Source organism: Petaurus breviceps, unplaced genomic scaffold (genome assembly GCF_028583685.1).
Source record: "Petaurus breviceps papuanus isolate PSGF00001 unplaced genomic scaffold, PetGlider_PUasm1.0 207, whole genome shotgun sequence".
NCBI lineage: Eukaryota > Metazoa > Chordata > Mammalia > Diprotodontia > Petauridae > Petaurus > Petaurus breviceps.
Window position 1 is genome coordinate 11579769 of NW_027185850.1, and position 22607 is coordinate 11602375.

At 45.6% G+C, this 22607-nt stretch overlaps 2 protein-coding genes across 2 annotated transcripts in view; one reads left to right on the forward strand and one right to left on the reverse strand.

Annotated features, from left to right (window-relative positions):
- The window catches only part of LOC138164898 (inactive tyrosine-protein kinase transmembrane receptor ROR1), a 372629-nt gene that overhangs the window by 49508 nt on the left and 300514 nt on the right, over positions 1–22607 (reverse strand). The window lies entirely within an intron of this gene.
- LOC138164899 (large ribosomal subunit protein uL29-like) lies at positions 15374–15791 on the forward strand. Its single transcript, XM_069092846.1, has one exon. The coding sequence runs from the start codon at positions 15391–15393 to the stop codon at positions 15757–15759; it is 369 nt and encodes a 122-aa protein (XP_068948947.1). The 5' UTR covers positions 15374–15390; the 3' UTR covers positions 15760–15791.

A 22607-nucleotide genomic window follows, 5' to 3' on the forward strand; every position in this document is an offset into this window, starting at 1 on the left:
CACACACACACACACACACACACACACACACACACACACACACACACTCTTCCCTGAATGTGAAAAGAAAATCTTTCCCCAAAGAAAACCCCACCCAAGTCCAAACTTCCACTGTGTAAGGGCCGCCTCGCGATGGAGATGCATCGGATTCCTTCAATGTGTTATTGTAAGCATGACCAAACACCCCTAACCTATTAGCCCCCGGCTTTGTAGTCATTTCCAGTTGGAATGTTTTAATGCTGAAAAAGGCAGGTTCGTGGAGAAACATAAACATCCCTGGTGAGAGACGGCACATGTTTCCTCCACGTACAAGTGAGACATTCCCGTGGATATGACAGACAGATTTGGGTCCGGCATAAAATACATCTCTTTGGCAATTAACCTCTTGGCAAGCTCGGAGTCAAGTGACTGTTCTGTGCTTTCTTTTGTCACTGGGAGAAAGTTTCGCAGCGCATTGATCTCCTCCAAGCTTGGGAAGCCCAAGGGGATCACTGACGAAAACACACGTAAAAGCATTTAGCGTTCACACATTTGATTTAAATATTGACAAATTTTTCCATTAGAGGCTGGTTAAAGTCTCCGCTTTATTCATTTCACATGCTTTCCAGGAAAATAGCTCCCCCGCCCCAGTAGGAGCAACTCCTAGTAACTCAATACAAATTTTGCAAGCAGGGGATCCATGGAACATGGCTGTCTAACTGGGTTCCCGCTCTGGGGCGCCGGGCAGCTGTAACTGGTTAGAAAATAGCCCTGGAAATAGTATTGGGATCTCTCTTGGCAGATCTCTTACATCGTTATTCAATATGAACTGCAAATCATATGCTCATAGTTATGAAAATGTCAAGAAAGTCCTAGCGCCCGTGCTTTGTTTGACAAGCTATTTTCAAGCACTGTTGGTCCAGAATGTGGGATGTAAGAGAAAGAGGCATGTGCGTGTGTGCGCACAGAGCTTTTGGAGCCTTCAGAATTCTTTCCTCTGAGCTGACAGAGGCGCAGTTCACCTCCTTTCCATTAGGCACCAAATGTGTGTACGAATGTCTTAGCTGCGGCAAACTTTGACTCTTCATCTCACTAGCCACTAAGCAGTATCTATAAGGGCTGGGGCAGAAATAGGATAAAAGGAGGAAAGAAGGGGGCGGCTAGGTGGTGCAGTGAATGGAGCACCTCCCTGGAGTCTGGAGGACATGAGTTCAAATTCCGACTCAAACACTTAACACTCACTAGCTGGGTGACCTTGGGCAAGTCACTTAACCCCAACTGCCCAGCCTTCTCCCCTCCAAAAACGAAAAGAAAAAACAAGAGCTTGTAGAATGTGGGAGACAGACAGAGGAAGAGCACTGAAGGACGAGAAAGGCAAGAGGGCATCCAGGGGACTTTTCTTGGGGGGCCTGGCGCCCTTTGGTTTGTATCCGTCGCCTTAGGTGCAGTGTCCAGAACAGTGCCTGGCACACGGGGGGAGGAATTAGGACAAGGACTAGATGCAGGAGTCAGCTCCAGCACTAGCTCTCAGAGCCTTCTGTAAACGCAGCTATTATTAATAAAGTACCGGCATTATTAAAGGCCCCATATTGTTGTTCGTTGTTGTTGTTAAGTCGTTTCAATTGTGTACAACTCTCTGTGACCTCATTTGGGGTTTTGTTGGCAAAGACACTGGAGTGGTTTACCATTTCCTTCTCCAGCCCATTTTACAGATGAGGAAACTGAGGCAGAGTGAAGTGACTTGCCCAGGGTCACACAGCTAGTAAGTGTCTGAGGCCAGATTTGAATTCAGGAAGATGAGTCTTCCTGGCTCCAAGCCTGGCACTCTACGTGCTATGGCACCATAGAGGCTGCTATTCTAATAAAATCCCAGGTCCAGTCTCTGTCCCAGGGTTGAGGAGATTCCTCCTCTCGGAGCAGGTTGGCATTTTCTCTGTGATTTATCTTCTCTGAGGGTTATCTGGGCAGTGCTGAGAGGTTAAGCAACTTGCTGCAGTCCCACAGAGGAGAGACTGGAAGCCTGGCTCCCAGGTGAGCTCTCTATCTGACATTTAATGCTGCCTCTCACCCCCTGTCTTGCACATAGTAAGTAGTAAATAAATGCCTGTTGAATTAATTTGAGCAGTAGTTGAGGGAGAAAGGATGGAGTAAAAAAAAAAAAAGAAATTGAGAAGAGGAAAGAGAGGAGAAACGGTCAGCATTTACATACCACGTTAAAAGCATTTTACAAATGTTATCTCAATGAATCCTTACAACTCTGAGGGAGGTGCTATTACTGTCTCCATTTTACAGATAAGGACACTTCACAGGGAAGTGACTGGCCTAGGGTCATACAGCTAGTCTAGATTTGAACTCAGGCCTTCCTGACTGAAGGTGTATCTCCATCCAGTGCATCAGCTAAGAGGTGTGGGTGGTAAAGAGTGAGAGCAGGCCATCAGCAATGCCCTGAGACCATCCAAAGATACCACTCGTGCTCTGGAATGGTGTGTCAATATTCCAAAGCTCCACCCATAAACATTCATTATTCACTGACTTTGGGGAGAGAGATACAAAAGGAACAGTCTTTGCCTTCAAGGAGCTCACATTCTGCTAGGAATGTGGCTTCATGGCTCATAGAGGGAGGGTTGGAAGGAATCTCCCAGTCCACAGTCCAACTGCCTTGTCTTCCAGACCAGGGAGATGGGCCCTTCAGACATCAAGTGACTTGCACAGGGACATTTGGTTACTGTCTTAGTGTGTGGGTGGGGTGCAGGGTTAAACCTCCCTCTATCTGTTATCCCCCACTACTGGCACATTGTGCCCCTCACCTCTCTCAGTTTGTTGGCATGAGCATTCTATTACCAACCCATTATCACTCCTCTTTCGAACTCTGTAGATAAAAAGGGTCATTGTGATATAAAAAAAAATTCACTGCCCTTCAGAAAAATTCAGGAAGACCCAAGTTCAAATCCAGACTCAGACATTTACTAGCTTCATGACCCTGGACTTAACCCCGTTTGCCTCAGTTTTTTCATCTATGAAATGGGGATGATAACATACCTACCTCCCAGGGTTATTGTGAGGATCAAATGAGATAATAATAGTTATAAAGAATTGTGCCCAGTGCATAGTAGGTGCTTTAAGGTCCCTTTCCTTTCCCCCCTAAGCATAACTCAGCTTCTCCTGGGGCCACCGATGCACCATCTACACTGTACCCACGCACCTCAAAGCCTCAGCTCAGCTGGACTGGCCACAGTCTGTGGGGCCCAAGACTTGCCCCCTCCCTTTCTGTAGGGAGGCCACAGAGTAAGACACAAGCGTAGATTTAGGAATGTGAGAGGGGGAGGGGCATGATGGCCACATAGCTTTGGAAAAGATCCAGCTCATAAATTCCATTAAACCCAAAACTCAAACTTCAGAAGCTGTGATTACAGCATGCTAATAAAGAGCCCAAAGGAATTGTTAATGGTGCAGCCAGGCACAGGGGCCTCCATGAGAAATCTCAGGCAGGCCCTTGGCACACTGGCAGAAATGCAACCCCAGCCCCCCAGGTCCCTTTTGAGCTGGTTTTCCTTTGCTTGTTCCCATTTCCCTTTCCTAATGAGTAGACTATGGCGAGAAAATAAAACGGACAAGTGGCAAAAGCCCTGGATTTGGAATGGGGGATCTGAGTTCAATTCTTCTCCTGGATGAAGATGATCTTGAACAAGTTATCTCTCTTCTCTAGGCGTTGGCTCCTTATCTGGTAACATGTGTGTATGTGGGGAGGGTGTTGGGATGGGATCTAAGGTCCTTCCACCATAAATTCATAACCTTATTATCCCCACTACCTAACTCCAGGGAGATACTTAATAACTTATTTGAAATTTAAATAATATTTTAATTAATTAATTTAATTATTTTAAAGGCGTTGAAAGGTCAGAGCCCTGGGACGGGGCCATCAGCATTATCAACAACAAAAACAGATCCCATTCATAACTTCTGTGTGTGTTTAGCTCAGTTGAGAATTACAACAACCCCGTGAGACAGATGGTATCATTCCATTTTTACAGATGAAGGAAACGAGGCCCAGAGAGGTGAGGTGATTAGCTCAGAATCACACAGCTACTGTCTAAGGCAGGATTCAAACTTGGGTTTTCCTCACTCAAACCCAATGCTCCGTCCTCTCTAGCGCCACCTAGCTGCCTTATCTGGATTTGTATTCTACTTAGCTTTGTACATAGCCTATCCCCAGTAGAAAGTAAACGCCCCGAGGGCAGGTGTTCTGACTTATGTTTCCTTCCCCCTTTGCCCAAACAAGCAGGGTAAGTTGCATGTAGCAGGTGCTTCATGAGAAATTATTCAAATAAACCATAAATAAAAGGGGAAGGAGGCGGAGGGTGGTAGGGGTCCAGCTGTGGTGGCACAGGCATCAAACAGGCAACCTCCAGACCAGAGATTTGGTCATAAGCACTGATCTTCAACACATTAGGAAAGAGGCACCAGGATTGGTTTACAGCCTGGCCAGCAGAGAAGAGAGACGGGATCTAAGCTTCGGGTAGTGTAGAACGCAATGGAGACAGGAGATGAGGAGCTGGGACAGAGGGGGACAGGTGGTAAAGACAGAGCTGTGAATCTGGGAGCTGAGTGTGCACCTAAGTGGGAGGGGAATGCAGGATCAGGCTCTGGGGCTGAAAGCGACGTTAGAGGTCAGCGGGTCCAACCTCCTTTGTTTTACAGATGAGGAAACTGAGGCAGAGGAAAGTGTGGTTTATCCAGTTACCCAGCTAGTAAGTGTCTGATGTAGGATTTGGGACACACACACACACATCAGACACACTCGTCTATATTTTAGCAGGTGAGGAGGGATTTTAAAAGAAATAAACCATGAGATTTCATTCTTATACTCAGCCAGGTGTCTTACAGGTTATTCCCGACAGCTGCTTCTCAGGTTCTTACTGGGCAGCACACAGCATGATGTAGAACTAGGGAAAACTGGACCACAGGCTGGCTCCTGACTGCCTGCAAAGACGCCAGTTTCCTTGCCTTATTTGGCTTCACTTTCCCAGCTAAAACAGGGGGAGGGCAGGCTGGCAGAGCTGGCCGTGTTTTTATACAGATGAAGCTATTTGAGTGGCTTATACGGGGAGGTGCTGACATTTTCCAGGGGAATGCTGAAGGCTGCTCCACATGCCCTGTGATAGCAACAGTTCATGTTTACCCAGCACTGCGAGATGTGCAAAGTGCTCGTCGGGCTCTCTGGGCTTCTCACAGAGACAAAGTGCTTTGCCCCCTCACTATTGTCCCCTTGAGACCTCAGGCATCTGGATGTTCTGTCTAAGGATGCAGACCAGACGGTCCTGGGACCTTTGTCTATGGCCTCCCATGGTTTCACGACAAGGGGGTCCACCCAGTGGTTGGGTGCCTGCTCTGCTCCATGTCCAGGGAGACATAACTAGTAAATGAATGAGATGGTATTCAAACAGAGGTTTCCTTATTCTGTACACTCTCAGTGTCTCTCGATAAGTCCTGTCTGTCAAGAGAGGATCACCTTTTTGAGACCAAAGACTTAGCCATGAAAAAGGTCAAAGAAGGGTGTTCATGATCAACATAAAGATTATAGAAGATACAGTTTCTTATTTCAATTGAGAGGGAATTTGGTGAAGAAAATCAAATGTAGAATAAGTCAAGATTTGATAGGTGTGGCTTAGCCTTGAAAAATAGAAGAATATGGACAAATGAGGAGAGAAAATGCTTTCAGCAAAGGAAATAGCATGATCAAGGACAATGAGAATCCCAATTCGAGAGTGGGGTGGAAAGAACAGACTCTCAGAGTGGGAGATGGGCTTGGGAGATCATCTGTCTATGGAATCAGTCACCAAGGGAGACATGATCTCTGTCCTCTACAAGATTAGGATCAAGGCAGTAAGACAAGACGTCTACACCAAGGAGTCTATGATGATCACAGAAACAGAATCTTGGGTTGGAAAGAACCTAGATGTGTGGGACCCATCTATTCCAATCCATATTGAAGAATAATCCTCATGATGACAAATGGTCACCCAACCTCTGCACCCAATGCCATCACCCAGAGGCAGCTCCTTCCACTTCTGGACAGCTCTAATTATTGGAAGTTTTTTTCCTTTAGACGTCAAGTCTAAATTTTTCTCTTTGAACCTTCACCCAGAGTTCCGGGGTCTGCCCTCTAGGGCCATGCAGAAGAAGCTGAATATCTTTTCCCTGTGATGAGTTTTTCATGTATTTAAACACAACTATCATGATCCCCCTCTGTTTTCTCTTCTCCAGCCTAAACATTCCTAGTTCCTTCCACCAATTCTCATATGGCCCAAGCTGGACACTCTTTGCCATCCTAGCTCTCTCTCCTCTGGACACTGTCCAACTTATGAGCATCCTTCCTAAAACATGATGCCAAGACCTGAACACAATCCCCCAGATGTGGTTTGAGCAGGACAGAGCGCTGAGGGATTATTCCCTTCCTGGTCCTCCATACCGCAGCTGCCCTCTCATGCTGTTGACTCAGATTGAGCTAGGGTTTCAGGAAGCCGTCTGGGCAGCTGTCTGGAGAAGACATTAGAGGGTTTCAAAGACCTCCACTAAAATCTGAAGCTCCCAGTCTACTGTTGGGAACAGGCTGGGGAAATTTCAAGACTTCTGGCCAGAACTGGATGTCTATGACTTGGGTCTGTTACCAGCTCGGACAGATAGTCCAGTGGAAAGAAGCACAGGAGGAAGAGCATAGAATTTGTGCGTGGAAGCATTCAAAGCCTGGCTCACCTCTTTACCATCCGTGTGACCCCCGGCAAGTCAATGGATTCTTTCCTTGTGTCAAATGAGGGAATTAGACCAGATGACCTTTAAGCGCCCTTCCAAATCCAGCTCCAAATCAAAGCTCTTATGATCCCAAGTCAGTCAAGCCTCAGTTTCTTCATACGTAAAATTGGGCTAGGCGACTTCAAAGGCCCCTTCCAGCTTGGAATCTGTTCCCATGATCTTTAGCCATTTAATCGTCCTGGGCCTCAGTTTCCTTTTCTGGAAAATGTGCAGGCTGGGATTGATGATCTCTCAGGGTCTCTCCCTCTTCCCTTCCTCCACCCTCAGCTCTGGCATTCATTCCACAGACCCATCTTCATATTACTGAAGAAGCATCAAGGATGCTGCCATTGGAATGGCATTCATCACTAATGAAAAGGTGTCTGCTTTCTGGACGTCATGGCTAATGATTTCTTGCTCTACCTGTCATCACTTTCCAATCGTCCAGTTCCTTGTTGTTTTAGAAAGGAGAGTTCCTCCAGCACATGGGCACCCCTCTCCCCCCAGTCTTCCTCCTCCTGCTTCTTTTGGAAAATGTGCTGGGGAATGGGGGTGGGGGCTCGGAGTGTACTCTAAGGAGGGCATGGTTCCTGGTCCATTGGACCCAGGACTCGAAGGCTCTCGGGCTGCCCTTCAGCAACTGAGCCCTTCTGCACCCACCCCTTCAAAGACATCCATCCCACCCTCCAAAAACCGCCCTTTCTCCTTGATTTTAAACCTCCTTAAGCTTCTGTCTCTCAGCATTTTGGACTGATCCAGGCAAAGGCGGATCAAGTGTCCAGCCAATGGCAGCCTGGGTGAAAGAATGCTGCCTCTCTGCCTAGTCAACTGACTGGAGACAGGCAGCCAATGACAATGAAAACACACACACACACACATATATAATGTATACACATACACATATATAAACATATATAATATATGCATCCATATACCAATGTTCTTAGAGGCTCAGTCGTTTCATCAAACTGAGTTTTCTCTGCAATCAGAAAATCTGTATATAAATTTTAAAACATACTTATCTTCCCAGACAGAATGCAAACTTCTAGCCTGGCACATAGTAGGTGCCTTAATAAATGAATGATGATTGACTGATGGCAGCCATTATGTTTTCTCATCTCCAGGTTACCAGTTTCTTCAACTAAACTCTCAGGACATGATTCTCAGTCAATTCAATTTGCTTCATTTCAACCAACATTTGTTAAGCTCCTACTGTGTACAAAGCACTGTGCTAGGCACTGGGAATAGAAAGAAAAAAACTAAGCTGTCCTTTGCCCTGGCTCAATTAATAATCACTCAATCAGGAAGGGTTCATTAAGCATCTAGTGAATGTTAAGACACTGGTGACACACAGAGAAGCACTCATCAGAGTCCCTGCCCTCCAGGAGCTTACATTCTATTTGCTGAATGAGGAATACACATATACACACATACACGTAAAAGTAGATCCAAGTTAATGGGATGAGGAGAGAGAGTCTTCACAACTGGACAAATCACAGAGGGCCTGTCCTTGGAGGTGGTACCCAAGCTGAGCTTGAAAGGAGTGAGGGTCACAAGACACAGAGGTAAGGAGGGAGCCCATTCCAGGCATGGAAGACAGTCTGTACAAAAGCAAAGAATATCTTGCAACGAATGCCAAGGAGTCCTGTCTGGCTGGACTGTAGAATGCACAGCACAGGAACCAGTCTCCAAAGGCAGGCTAGAACCAGTTTATCAAAAGTCAAGTGTGGAATTTGTATTTTATCCTAGAAGAAACTGGGAGCGAATGCAACTTTTTGAACAGAGGAATGATGTGGCTGGATCTGTGTTTTAGGAATATTAATTTGGTAGCGGAGTGGGAGAATGGGTTGGAAGGGGAGAGGCTGAAAACAGAGCGACCAATTAGGAAGCTATTGTAATACCTTAGACAAGGGATGGCAAAGCCCTGTACTAAAGGAGTGGAGAGAAGAGAATATGGTGTGGAGGTAGAACTCAAAATCACTGGTAATTGATTAGACACAGAGTAGGGTGTGCTAGAGCCAGATCACACTGGCTGCTAAATGTTCAGTGAGTAATTTATCAATTGGAAATCAGCAAACACCACAAATTAGGGTTTGAGTCATTGTTTTGTTGATTGTCTAGAAGTGATGGAGAAAATGTTAAAAACAATGTGGACTGAACCTAAAACTGTGTTGGCATACATTCCCCACCCACCCCACTCTGCCCAATAGAGTCAGTTGTTAAAAATTTATCAGCACAGTCCTGGATATGGAAGGAGTAGGGAAGAAGGAAGAATGGGGTTGCCACTTGGATAACTAGAAAGATAGTGGCACCTGAACAGTGAGAGAGAAGTTCAAAGGAGGAGTGTGTGAGTGTGTGTGTGAGCATGTGTGTGTGGTGTGTGTGGTGTGTGTGAATGTGATGTGTGTGAGCATGTGTGTGTGGTGTGTGTGAGCATGTGTGTGTGGTGTGTGTGTGAATATGGGATGTGTGTGTTAGACTTTAAACATAGTGAGTTTGATGTCTATCGCATGCCCTGATGGAGAAGTCCAATACACAATTGGAAATACTGGACTGGAACGAATCTTCTTAGAGAAGGCTTTCTTGATCCCTTCAGTGCTACCACCATCCCTCTGTGGATTATCTCCAATTTATTCTGCCTGTAACTTGTCTTATTTTCATGATGTCTCTCCCATTAGACTGGGAGCTCCTTGAGGGTAGGAACTGTCTTTTGGTCTCTTTGCATCCCCAGCACTCAGCACAGTGTATGGCACATAGTAGGCATTTAATTAAATCCCCATTGGCTTGGTTTGATAGGACTTGACTCACAAACAAAATTCAGAATATCCTTTCCATGAGAAGGTTCTAGAACCTACAGGAAACAGAAATCTGGGGTCATTTATTTGGCCTCATCACAAAATGCTTTCTAAAGCTGCCCAGCTTTCTCTTCAAAACTTCCCCTTTTTCCCTATGTGCTTTCAACATCTTAATTAGATTCTAATTGATGCTTGGTGACTTCCTGTAGCTGCCTTAATTCAGTAGCCAGCAGCTTCTGGTAATCTCTTGCCAAGAAGGCCTGACCAGCTCCCTCTTCCCCAAGACAGTGTGCCCCACATTCAGGGCATCAGCAGCTACGTGAAGCAGTGGGATGAGGTGGGCCAACACCTGGAAACCAGATGAAGCTGAAGTCAGGGTGAGCTAGTAGGGAACCAGTGACTCTTGAGGGAGAAAAGGATGGTTTCCCCCAATCTTCCTGTTCCTTGCTCTCTGCAGCCCTGGGCAGTGCTGATCGCTCTCTCCTCCTTGATACCCTCTTCTCCCTAGGTTTTTAGGACACCCATGCCCTCCCTGGCTCCTGGTTCTCCTCCAGCCTCTATGACTGATCCTTCTCAGTCTCCTTTTCTGGACCCTCCTGCAGATCCCTGCCCCTAACCATAGGTGCCCCTCACGGTTCTGTCCTGGCCTCTTCTCTTCTCCTTCTACACTAGTCCACTTGGGGATCTCATCAGCCACCATAGCTTTAAGGATTACCTCTCTGCTGATGATTCTCAGGCCTGCAGCTCCAGCCCTGACTGATCTCCAACCTCGTATCTCCAACTGCCTTTCAGGCTGTCCCTCAGACTGGACGCCGAGTCACAAACTTACCGAGTCCAAAACAAAACTTGGGATCTCCCCCCCGCCCCCCAACCCTGGAGTGCTCTTCCCCCTCATCTCCGCTGCCTGGCTGCCTTTAAATCTCAATTAAAATGACCAATTTTTCCAGGAAATCTCCCCAGCCCCTCTTAATTCTGGCGTCTTCCCTTGGTCCATTATTTGCTGTGTCCCAGATAATGTTCGGAGGCACTTACTTGTCTGCCCATTGTCTCTCCCCATTGGATTTGAGCCCTTTGAGGGGGGTGTCTTTCACCTCTTTTTGTAACCCCAGCATTTAGCACAGCGCCTGGCATACAGCAGGCACTTAAACCACGTTCACTGATCAACTGATTAAATCCACAGTTCTTGGGCAGCCTGTGAAGGTACCACTGGGAACCTTCAATGGTGCCTCATGTGCTGCCTAATACAGCTGGAAATCCAGGCATCTTCAGACAGAAGCTAGCTCTGACATGGCCGCTCTAAAGGGTGCAACACGCTCTCCATGTCATCTTATCTGGCTATCACAGCTTCCCTGGGGAGTAGTGATATAATTATCCCCATTTTACAGATGAGGAAATAGAGGTTGCAAGAAATTAAGTGACTTGCCTCAGGTCTCAAAGCATGGACAGAGCGCTGGATCAGAAATACCTTAGCTCAAAAGCTGCTTTTGACACCAGCTGAGTAAGTCTGACCAAGTCCTTTGCCTCAGTTTCCTCAACTGTAAAACAGAGATGACAATAGCACCTACCCTCCAGGGTTGAGATAATTTATAAAGCGATTAGCACCATGCCTCGCACACAGTAAGCCCTTAGGAACTGTACCCCTCTGACGCTAGCTGTGTGACCCTGGAGAAGCCCAGGTGTTTCAAGCTGTCTCCTAAAAATTACATTGTCCCTATTGTTTATTCTTGGACTCTTAAACTGACTTTGGTTCAAACTGTTTTTGAATGTCTGTTCTTAAAAGGTGTTATGGATACCTGGGGTTTTATGGGGGAATTGGTTTAGAAACAAATTGCCTTAGAGACCTTTGGGTTTCTAGATAAGTGCATCTGAGCCATCTCTGATCTACTGAGAAAAGGCTGTTTCTGAAGTCCCATAGGCTCTGCCTTCCCAAGGAGCAATGTGGACTGAGGATGGGCAGCCCCATTTGCTCCACCCTGGAGACACGTGGGCATTTGTGGGTAAGCAGAGCCCTCAGAGGCAGCCTGCCTGGCATGTTGGGGTGGCACTTTGCTCTTCTAGGGCTCTGGATTGACAAGAGGTCCATTCTATGGGCGGGGGGATCCTAGCCCTGATGGGCCCTGGGAGAAAGAGAGTAAACAAGACTTTTAAAAAATCACGTCTGACTGGTTTAGAAGCTGTAGAAAGTGAACCCAGATCTAACATGCTAACTGAGGGAAAAAGAAACAGGAAGAGGGTTGAGTTACTTCTAATAACACGTTGTTCTTTCTTGGAGCTTTTCCTTCAAGCTCAAACAGGGACTTGGCTGCTGCTTCCATATCATTTTCCTAGCCCTAGATGGAAGTGCTGAGATGGGGAAATGACTACCTTAGGGTCACACAACTCTCAGATCTGTGGCATCCTTGAAGGCTGGACAGCTTTGTTGTTTCCAGAGCTTTTTTGGATTGCCCCGGGCCAAGCAAGGCTGCCTAGCCCTCCTACAGCATGCACTTCTTGTACGTACATGTTAAGACTGGGTCACACATGACTGTTTTCTAACCTGTTCACAAAATGTAAGCATGGGGAAGGGAAGGAGGCATTGTACCAAGATCACCTTATTTGTTTCTTACAACAACCCTGGGAGAAGCTATTATTATTTCCATTTTATAGTTGAGGAAACTGAGGCTTACAGAGGAGAAATGGATTGCCCAGGGTCACTAGGAAGAGTTAGAGATGGGGCTGCAGTTCAGGCTCTAACACGTACCTGATTAAGGATCTTTTATAGATGGTTTTTGTCTCAATCTCCCTAGACAGATCCTGGTCACCATTGCCCTCCGGCCTTCCTTCAGGCCGTTTTCCATTCTTCTTCAATCAGTCCCTAATTGTTAAGTGCCTATGAATTCTCTATGCTAGAGACTCAGGCTACAAAGAAAATCCAAAACTCCTGGATTCAATAAACATTTATTAAATGCCTCCTGTAAGCCAGACAAAACAGAATCCCCTTTGTAACATCCCGGATACTCACTTGGCTACCTCCAGGGCCAGGGAGCTCACTACCTCAGAGTCCTAATACAGAGCATTTGGTTGGCTCTCCAATGTTTGATTATGCCTGGATATGTACATGAACCAGTGGAAGTTCCTTGAAACTGAGAAATGTTTCCGTTCTGTGTTTGAATCCCCAGCATGTCATACCTCGTATGTACATACTGAGCACGGAGTAAGGGCTTAATAAACGTTTGTTGGTAGATTGATAAGAATAGCATTTGTGGAACACCTTAAGGTTTGCAGAGCTCTTTAGAGGCAGGATCTCATTTGACAAGGACCACAACCTGGGAGGTGGGTGCTATTATTATCTCCATCCTACAAATCAGGAGACTGAGGCACAGAAAGATGAAATGATTTGGCCTAGGTCTCACGCCTAGTAGGGCAGCTGTCCTGACTCCCAGCCTGCCCTCTCTGCACTGAGCCGCCTTGATTCCTGATCAATTAGTGGCTGCCAAGAACCAAGAAGAAAGATCCCAAAGATGGGGATCAAGTTATTTCTAATCCTGCCCTTCCCCAGGCTAACCATGCAGATTCTTCTACTGATCCTCTTAGAACATTCAAGGGAACAAACACTTATTTATTAAGCACCTGCTATGTGTCAGGCCCTACAAACAAAGTGTCCCTGCCCTCAGGTTTATATCCTTGGTTAAAGAAACATGTGATTCATGTAGAGCCATTTCAGAGGATGGATGGAGAGCACACTGGTGATTGGAGGGATCAGTGACTTGTTCAGGGTCACACAGTCACACAGCTGGTAAGTGTCTGTAGCTGGATTTGAACTCAGGTCTTCCTGGGTCCAGGCCTAGTTACCTATCCACTGGGCCACCAGCTGCCTCCATGAGATGTGAAAAGCCCTTTTCAAGCCTGAAAGCACCATATAAATGTGAGCTTTTGTCATTTTTCTTATTATATGGTTAAGAAGTTCCACATCTGACATAGAACCTGGCACACGGTAAGCTTGATAAATGCTTGACTGGCTGACTGGTAGGACGTAAGCTCCTTGAAGACAGGGACTCTCTCAGTTTTGTCTCAATCCCCCAGTCTAGCAGTGTTGGGTATATAGTAGGTGCTGAATAAATGCTTGTTGACTGAGTCCCTCAAATATTCCTTGAGACCATCTGCCTCTTCCTTTTCTCAAATTGTTCCAAACACTTCTGAAGAGGGGGACAGAAGAATGTCCCTTTTTCTCCCTTACTGGTTAAATTTCTTGAGCTTTTACCTAACTTAGGGCAAAGGGAGTATGTGTGGAGGGTGGGGGAGATGTGGAGGGGTTGGGGGAATGTGAGGGGAATTCTGGTTACTTGAGATCCGGTTAACTGAGGCTATGACATATGGAAACAGGCTTACATCTTATAATCTAATATTTAAGCTCACACAAGATGAAAAACAGACAGCAAAAATTTGGCGCCAGAATGAAAACTCAAATTCACACAGCTGTATAATTGAATTAAAAACCCCATCCATTTGCCTTCTAAATGATTATAACTTAGCACATGGCCAAAAGCTGACCCCTCCCTCCCCTGTCTCGAGCCGGCCCCCTGCAAAAACAGAGGCAGCTTCGCAAATGTGTGATTACTTAACTCTATCTCCATTTGGTGATTGATTATTTTACTTAGTAACAGAGTGAGAGAGACCACATCGGAAAATGCCATACTGGTGAGACCCATGAAATTAGCTGTAGAAATAGAGGCCACTGCAATCAAGTCGGAGTTAAGAGATGACTCGGAAATTAGAAACTGCATCCAGCAGGAAGCCAATCTCCACTGGGCCAGAAAAAGCTGTCACTGGTGGGCCTGGCCTGGGAGGGGCTCTGACCAGCTGGGCCTCTGGGACTCTGAGGACCCTCGGTAATAGAGGAGCAATGTTTGGAAAGCATTGATCAGGACCCACCCCGTGCCCCGAGGTCCTCAGCCATGAGCACCAAACTGGCTCTTACCTCCCAGCACTGTGCCAGTGGCTCTGCGGACCAAGATTCAATGTAGGCAGTCATGTGGTATGATGGATAGAGCACAGGACTGAGGTCAGGAAGACCTGAGTTCAAATCCTGCCTCAGATACTTAGTAGCTGTGAGACCCTGGCAAGTCACTTCATCTCTTTTTGCCTCAGTTTACCCATCTGTAAAATGGAGATAATAGTAGCTTCCATGGTTAGTATAAGGATAAAATAATATTTATAAAGTGCTTTGTAAAACTTAAAGCACTATATAACTATAATAATGATGATGATTATATGTAATGCAAACTAAACTATGTAATAATCATTATTGTAGTAGCATCTGTTATGTATTTTATAGTTATTTTTATTTTTATTGTTCTTGGATGGCAATAGTGTACTAGCCTTAGAGTCAGGAGACCCAGGTTCAAATACTGCCTCACACACTCTCTAGCAGTGTGATACTAAGCAAATTGGCTGACCTCACTGAGCCTCCATTTCCCCATTTGTAAAGTAGAGATAGGGGTTGTCAAGGGGTGTCACCAGTGCACAGGGCCTGGAGTCAGGAAAATTAATCTTCCTGAGTTCAAATCTGGCCTCAGAAACTTACTAGATGTATTGACCCTGGGCAAGTCACTTCATCCTGTTTGCCTCTCTTTCTTCATCTGTAAAATGAGCTGGAGAAGGAAATGGCAAACCCCTCAAATATCTTTGCCAAGAAAACCCCAAATGGGGTCATGAAGAGTCAGACATAACTGGAAAATGACTGAATTAAACAAAGTGAAAATAATGATAGCACCTGCCTCATTTGTGAAAATCGAGTGAGAGAGCTCTTTCCTCTAGGAGCCTCTGGCATTGTGTCTCTTCTGCGATCATGGCAAAAATCAAGGCCAGGGATCTTCGTGGGAAGAAGGAGGAGCTACTCAAACAATTAGATAATTTAAAGGTGGAACTTTCCCAATTGAGAGTAGCCAAGGTGACTGGAGGGGCTGCATCCAAGTTATCTAAGATCCAAGTAGTTCCAAAATCTATTGCCCAAGTTCTGACTGTCATCAACCAGACACAGAAAGAGAACCTCAGGAAATTCTATAAGGGCAAGAAATACAAGCCCCTGGACTTTCGGCCCAAGAAGACCCGTGCCATGCGCCACAGGCTTAATAAGCATGAGGAAAGCCTGAAGACCAAAAAACAGCAGAGGAAGAAACTCCTGTACCCCCTTTGGAAATTTGCTATTAAGGCATAATTTGTTGAGGTGCTCAATAAAAAGACAAATTGTTATAAAAAAAATCAAGTGAGATGGCACGTGTAAAAGCATTAGCCAGCCCCAACATGCTTCGTAAGAATCAGCTCTTATTCTTTGGGCTCCAGCCCCCCTCCCTGGCAAGGTGGAGCCCGGCTCTGAGACATCTTCTTCCTTGGAGGCTCCCCAGCATGAAGGGGGTGTGGGGCACAAAGGATCAGAGTTGATTATCCCATCATCCCTTGTCTGCACCAGGGCTAAAAGGTTTATTTTCCTTCTCTGTCCTTTACTGACAGGGGTCTATGTTTGGTTACACTGAACATTTCCCTCAATCCACTGAGAAGTGAAGACTTTCCAAGGAGGTTGGTTTCCACACCCTCCATGCCTCTGACTAGAATTACTGAGTGGAGCTGGGAAAACAAACAACTAGCAAGTTGAACGAGTGAGCTGGGCTCTCACCCTCCCCTGGATCTTTCCAGGCTTAGAATCATAATCGCTTGCCAGGCGATGTCTTTATTTGATTGACTGACTGATTCATTCATTCATTTACTCAGGTACCTACAATGTGTCAGGCAGTACGCTAAGCCCCCAGGCTACAAAGACAGAAGCAAGAGGAGCCCCTATTCTAAAAAGCTCTTCTATTATAAAAGGTGAGGGATTCCTTACACTTCGGGGGCGGGTTTTCATTAAGTTTTAACCACTGAACTATGAGCTACGGGCACAGTCACAAAACGGCAGCAGTTCCTCATCTCCATAAACAGCACCAGCAACAATGGTAGGGTTGACTCCAGAGGGTCATCATGTGGCTTTTTGTAAGCTATGTGACTGAAAAAATGACCAAACCAAACAAGGGCTACAGAACTTTCATAGGATAGCAGATTTCCAATTGGAAGGGATTTTGAAGGCCTTCTTGTCTAACCTCCTCATTTTACAGATGAGGAAAATGAGGCCCAGAAACTTGCCCAGGGTCACACAGAAAATAAGGGTCAGAGACCTGACTTTGAAATCCAGTCGTCTGGCTCCGAATCTAGTACAGGAACTGTCATCAAACACTAACTGGCAAGACCCAGCCTTGTTTAGGTCATGCCTGTTTCATTAAATGTCCCCATAGAAACTAGAGATATAGTTACTGTATTTTTAAGAGCCAAAAGGAAAACTGAGGAAAAGTAGTCGGGAGTGACAGTTTTCACTATTTTGCTATGAGGCACTTGCCTCGGGTCACAACAGGTACTAAGAATTAGAGGCAGAATATGAAGCTGGGACCTGGGAATGCAGAATCATCGTGCTTTCTATTAGAGCAGATATGCAGCTGAAATTGCCAAAGAGGCGCATTTAGGCTTGATGTAAAAAAGAATGTGTGACGGCTGGCACCGTGATGAAGCAAAAAGTAGTTGCTTTTGGGCACGGTGGGCTCCGCTTCACTGTAGGTCCTGAAGCCCCTGTGGCATAGGACAAAAGCAAGTAAAAGCTTGTTGGACAAACTAAAGACTGAATGCCCACCAGTAGAAGGGATTCTTATTTTGTTTAAATTTTGTGTATACTTAACGTGTACATATCGTGCCTATTATGAACACGGAATATAAGCCCCTTGAGGTCAGGGACTGTGAGGTAGTCAATATCAGGAAGAACCATTAATTAAGCACCATGTGCTAAATGTTGGATGGCACAGGGTGATGCTACAGGTATGATAATAAATAATCACTTTATAGACAGATAAGCTGAGAAAAAGCTATGCCAAGTGACTTCTCCATGGGAATGTAGTCTCACCGAGGGCAGGACAGCTTCACTTTTATTCTTGTGTCTCAAAACCTAGCACAGAACCTGGCGCCTCATATACTCTCAGTAAATGCTTGTTAAATGAATGATTAAAATGAAGGCATGAACTGAAAGGTCCGTGAACTATGGATTTTCTGTCAGCTGACTGACTGAGTGAATGACTGAGGCACAGATTGTATTCGATTGCTTCTGAGGTTCCTTCCATATTGGAAATTCTGAGATTCTTTCTCTGAGCCTAGGATAAGCCTAGCAACAAAGCCAATGTCAAAAGTAAGTGACTAATTTGTGCCAGAAACCAAAGCTTGGGTAAACACACACACACACACACACACACACACACACACACACACACACACACAACAATGAACCCATTGACAAAGATGGTCCCTCTAATGAAGCCATTCCTCAATCCTGGCCCATGTCCCATAAGAGGGACGCTTCACTGGTCTGGCCCAGAATTCTTTTTCTTCCATGACTCATCCTTCACAAAAGCCCTTCCTGGTCTCTGTCTCACTAACACATCACTTGAAACCCAGGGCTCACTGCCCATTGTTTGCCGTAAGCCCTCTCCCTGCCTCACTGCAGACAAGAAGCTAGAGTTCCTGTTGAGCTCCCTTCATCTGTATTCATGGCAGGCTTCCCAACCACGGAAACAACCCATAGAGATGAGACTAACAAACCATTTGGCCCCACCAAGGAGAAGCATGGTGGGAGGGGAAGGTGCTGGAAAGAAGGATCCACAAGCCAGCTCAGGTGACTTGGGTAACACCTATGGGGTTCAGATCACAATTCTTTATACTGATAGGGCCACTTGGGGTTTATGAGCACCTCCCATACTTTATCTCACCTGATCCTCTCTGTAAGGAACATATTATATTTTTATTCCCATTTTTACAGATGAAGAAACTGAGACTCAGAGGGGATAAAGGACTTATCCACAGTCAGAGAGCTAGTAAATATCTGAGTAGGATTTGAACCCAGATACCAAGTCCAGAGCTCTGTCCTCTGATACAATGCTTTCCATCTGCTAAAATAATAGGTTTCTAGAGCTGAAAGGGACATTAGTAGTCAACCACTCCCAATATATTCTTTAATAAATGAGAAAGATTTGAATTCTTGTCCTGGCTCTTCAAACTTTGTCACCTTGGGCAAATTATTTGACCTTCCTGCAGTTCAGATCATTCCTTCCCACATTCACTCACCAAAGACTTCTAAGGCACCACCACCACCATACATGAGTTGTAAGTACTTCCATATACTCTCTGCCTACATGGTGACCTCCACCATGCTGAACTGATGCCTCCTCTAAGGAGAGGAGCTGTCTGGACCTAGCTTTCATTACATTTGGAACTTAACTTTAACTGAAGGTAGTTCCAGAATCCTAAGCAGAACCTCTTACTCATTCAATTTAACAGGTATTTATTCAGTGTCTACTATGAACAAGGCACTAAGGCAGGCAAAGGAGAGTCAAAGACCATCTTTCTGCCCTTGAAGAGCTTACAATCCACTGGGGAATAAAACACATAAACAAGCGATATGATGATGATGATGATGATGATGATGATGATGATGATGATGATGATGATGATGATGATGATGACGGTGAAGATAACTAACATTTATATCATGGTTTAAGGTTTGTAAGTACTTCATGATATTCTTTCTTATTTCCTTGCAGAGATATTGGCAAGCTGAGGCTTTAAGGGAGCCAAGGATTCTAAAAGCTGAATATGAAGAAGGAGAGCATTCTAGGCATGGGGAACAGCCTGGGCAAAGGTGCAGAGGAAGGAGATGCAAACCTGAAGTAAAGGAAGAGAACAGAGGCCAGTCTGGCTGGAAAACAGAATGAGAGCCAAGAGTTGTCCCCATGCAGCTGCTGGGAAAATATTTAAAGTTCACACAGCATATATCTCTTTCATAAATGCCCCCAAGCTCCCCTAAACATGGATAAATAGACTCATGGATAAATTTCAGGAGGGAATAATGGATCTGACTTCAGAGATTCAGGTGCTATAATACTCTAGGTAGAAAATGTGGAGAAAGGAGCATTTTCTATTAAGAAACTTGCTCTTATGACAACAAACCTCTGGGGTAAAATGGTTCTGGGTGAAATGACAAACTGACAAACATTCAGCAGCAGCCTATGAAGACAATCTGAATGTGGGAAATGTTTCCTTTCTTCCTTCCTTCCTTCCTTCCTTCCTTCCTTCCTTCCTTCCTTCCTTCCTTCCTTCCTTCCTTCCGTCTCTCCCTTCTTTCCTTCCTTTTCTTTCCTTCTTCCTTTCTCTTTCCTTCTCTCTCCCCTTAATTTTTCTCTCTTCCTTTCATCCTTTCTTTTTCTTCCTTCCTCTTCCTTTTTTCCTCTTTTTCTCTCTTTCTCCCTTTCTTGTTCTCCCTCCCTTCCTCTTTCTTTCCTTCCTTATCTCATTCTCTCTCTCTCTCTCTCTCTCTCTCTCTCTCTCTCTCTCTCTCTCTCTCTCTCTCTTCCTTTCTTCCAATGTTCATCATGAACGAGCTGGCTTCCTGGGTTTCTTCCTGCATTCATCATTCTGTGATTCCAGATGTGAGGTGATCACACTTGGCCATCCATTTCTTTAAAACACAGCAGTTCAGCTCTCTGAATCGAGGGCAGCTTGTAAGCAGCCTGCTTACTTAATGATTAGCACCTTGCTCTGCAAACATTAGGCACTTAATAAGTGTTTACAAATTGGAGATTATTAACTGGTTGATACCTCCTTTTCTTTTAGCCCTGTAGAATTAGGTTTTTGACAAAGCATCAGACCTTAAAAGGAGGAGGAGCAGCTTTGGGTCCTGTGACTGAGCTGAGGAGGCAGTTTTCCACTGCTAACAGGGTCAGACCTCCTACCTTTTTGATTCAGACTTGATCTGTCCATTAAAAGCGGGAGAGAAACTTCCAGCGGCTTAGACCCTGAAATACAGAGAGAACGAAATAGCCAGGACACCAGTGTCACAGGCTGGGGAGGCAGGTATAAGATCAGAAAAGTAAGAGGGAGCAGGCCCTGAGTGCCCAGCTGAGCATTTTGTGTGATCCTGGAGGCGGTTGGAAGCCACTGGAATTGGCTGGATGGGGGAGCAATATCGTTTGCATGACCACTTGGGCAGTGGGATGTAGATAAGGTTTTTATGCAGATACAGGTTGAAATGGATGGTCTCTGATGTCACTACCAATCAAGTATCTGTGATTCTGAGTAACAGGGTTCAGCTTTGCCAATGGGCCATGGAAGTCTCATTAATTAACACAACAAATGATTCAACAAGCATTTTCCTGGTTTTAGCTTCAAGGGCAGCAGAGAAGTAGCTTGGCACAGTGGGCAGAGAGGTGGCCTTGCTGTTGGGAAGGGCTAAGTCAAACTCTTTTCCATATTCCTTTTCTAGCATAGTGCCTGAATCAGAGTAAGCTTTCACCTGGTTGCTTAAAATTGGCTGCATGACCATGGGCAAGCAAGTCACTTAACCTCTCATCACGCAGGTTACTCTGAGACCAGAAGGTGCAGACAAGTTGCTGATATGCATTGGAGGAGGGAGATTCCGCACCAGGAGTTCCCCATTCCACTGACATCATTGGTTAGGACCAAATAAATAATAAACAAACAAACAAATGCAGACACAGTTTCAGGGAGCTGGACGTAACACAGGAAAATCTTTCTGAAATCCTTTGGTTCTGTCCCCAGCTTTTCATGGACATATCCAGGCATCACCAAAACAGACCTGTTTCCCAGTTTTTGCTGGGACTCCTTGCCCAATCCATGGCCCTGCTCTGAAGCTGCTATCAGCTCAGGCATTCTGGATGTTGAGAGCACATTTCTGCAATCCCTGACCTCAGTAAGAGGCAAAATCAAAGCCCCCTCATTCCTACCCACTGTGAATATCAGGTATCTCCCCCCCCTTTCAAAAATGCCACAAATTTCAGAGGGATTTTTGCACATTTTCTCTTCACTTCTGAAGAGAAAAAAAATTCAGTAACAGGAACAGAATAGAGGCAAAATCCAATGATTATTAGTCATTGTAAGGTTAGTGAAAGAAGAGTTCATTCATTTATTCATTCATAATCTACATCCCAGTGAATGTTTACCTGGGACTTAATGTCTATCAGCAACCAGCAAATTAGGAAGCTGTGGCTGGGCCAACATTCTGGACCTAAGAGTTTGTTTATTTAAATGTCCTCATTAAGGCCTCTCAGCACATCAAAAGGGTGTTAAACAACCAGGCTATTAGCTAGCAAAACAAACCAGTTAGCAGAACTATAATTTACTCCCTTCACTTAGCCCCCAAGGAAGGAAGCAGCTATCGGCCCCAAACAGCTCGAGGTTCACACAGGAAGTGGAGTGGGAAGTGTGTGTGTCGGGTCCTGGCTCAGTTACCCGGTCCTGGATGATGGCGGACAAGTCATGCACGCTCCCTGGGCCTCACTTTCCTCATCTGTAAAATCAAGGTGATGGACTAAATGACCTTCAAGGCCCTTTCCATCTCTGCCTCTAGCACTGTGTGAACTTTGGCAAATTTGGCCCCTCCTGGTGCTCAGATGAGGCTGCTGCCTTTTGGCTGCCAGGCCTCTATAGTCTATGGAACCTAGAGATTAAGGCCCATGGCGAAGTTAGGAACACTTAGGTCCATAACCTTCCTATGACACACCCAGGCTAGTCTGGTGACTGGGCAAGCCTCAGGATCCTTAGCCAGAAAACAGGAATGTGGGAACAGCACTAGATACAGGCCGCCTTTCCAGGACTTCCCATCTCTCCTTACCTGGAGAAGCCCCTCCTCCCACTGCAGAAGAGCCATCCAGGCCAACCGAGACCACTCTTGGCCAGCCTGTACTGCTGACTCTTTGGGCCCTCCCCCCGACTTTCCAGCTCCTTTCTCTTGGATGTATCCCCCTTAGAATGTAAGGTTCTTGAAGGAGAGGATATCTTTTTCTTTTGCTTGTGTTTGTATTTTTAGCACTTAGCCCAGTGCCTGGCACTTAACAAGAGTTCTGTCTGTATGTCTGCCTGTCCCATCCATCCATCCATCCATCCATCCATCCATCCATCCATCCATCCATCCATCCATCCATC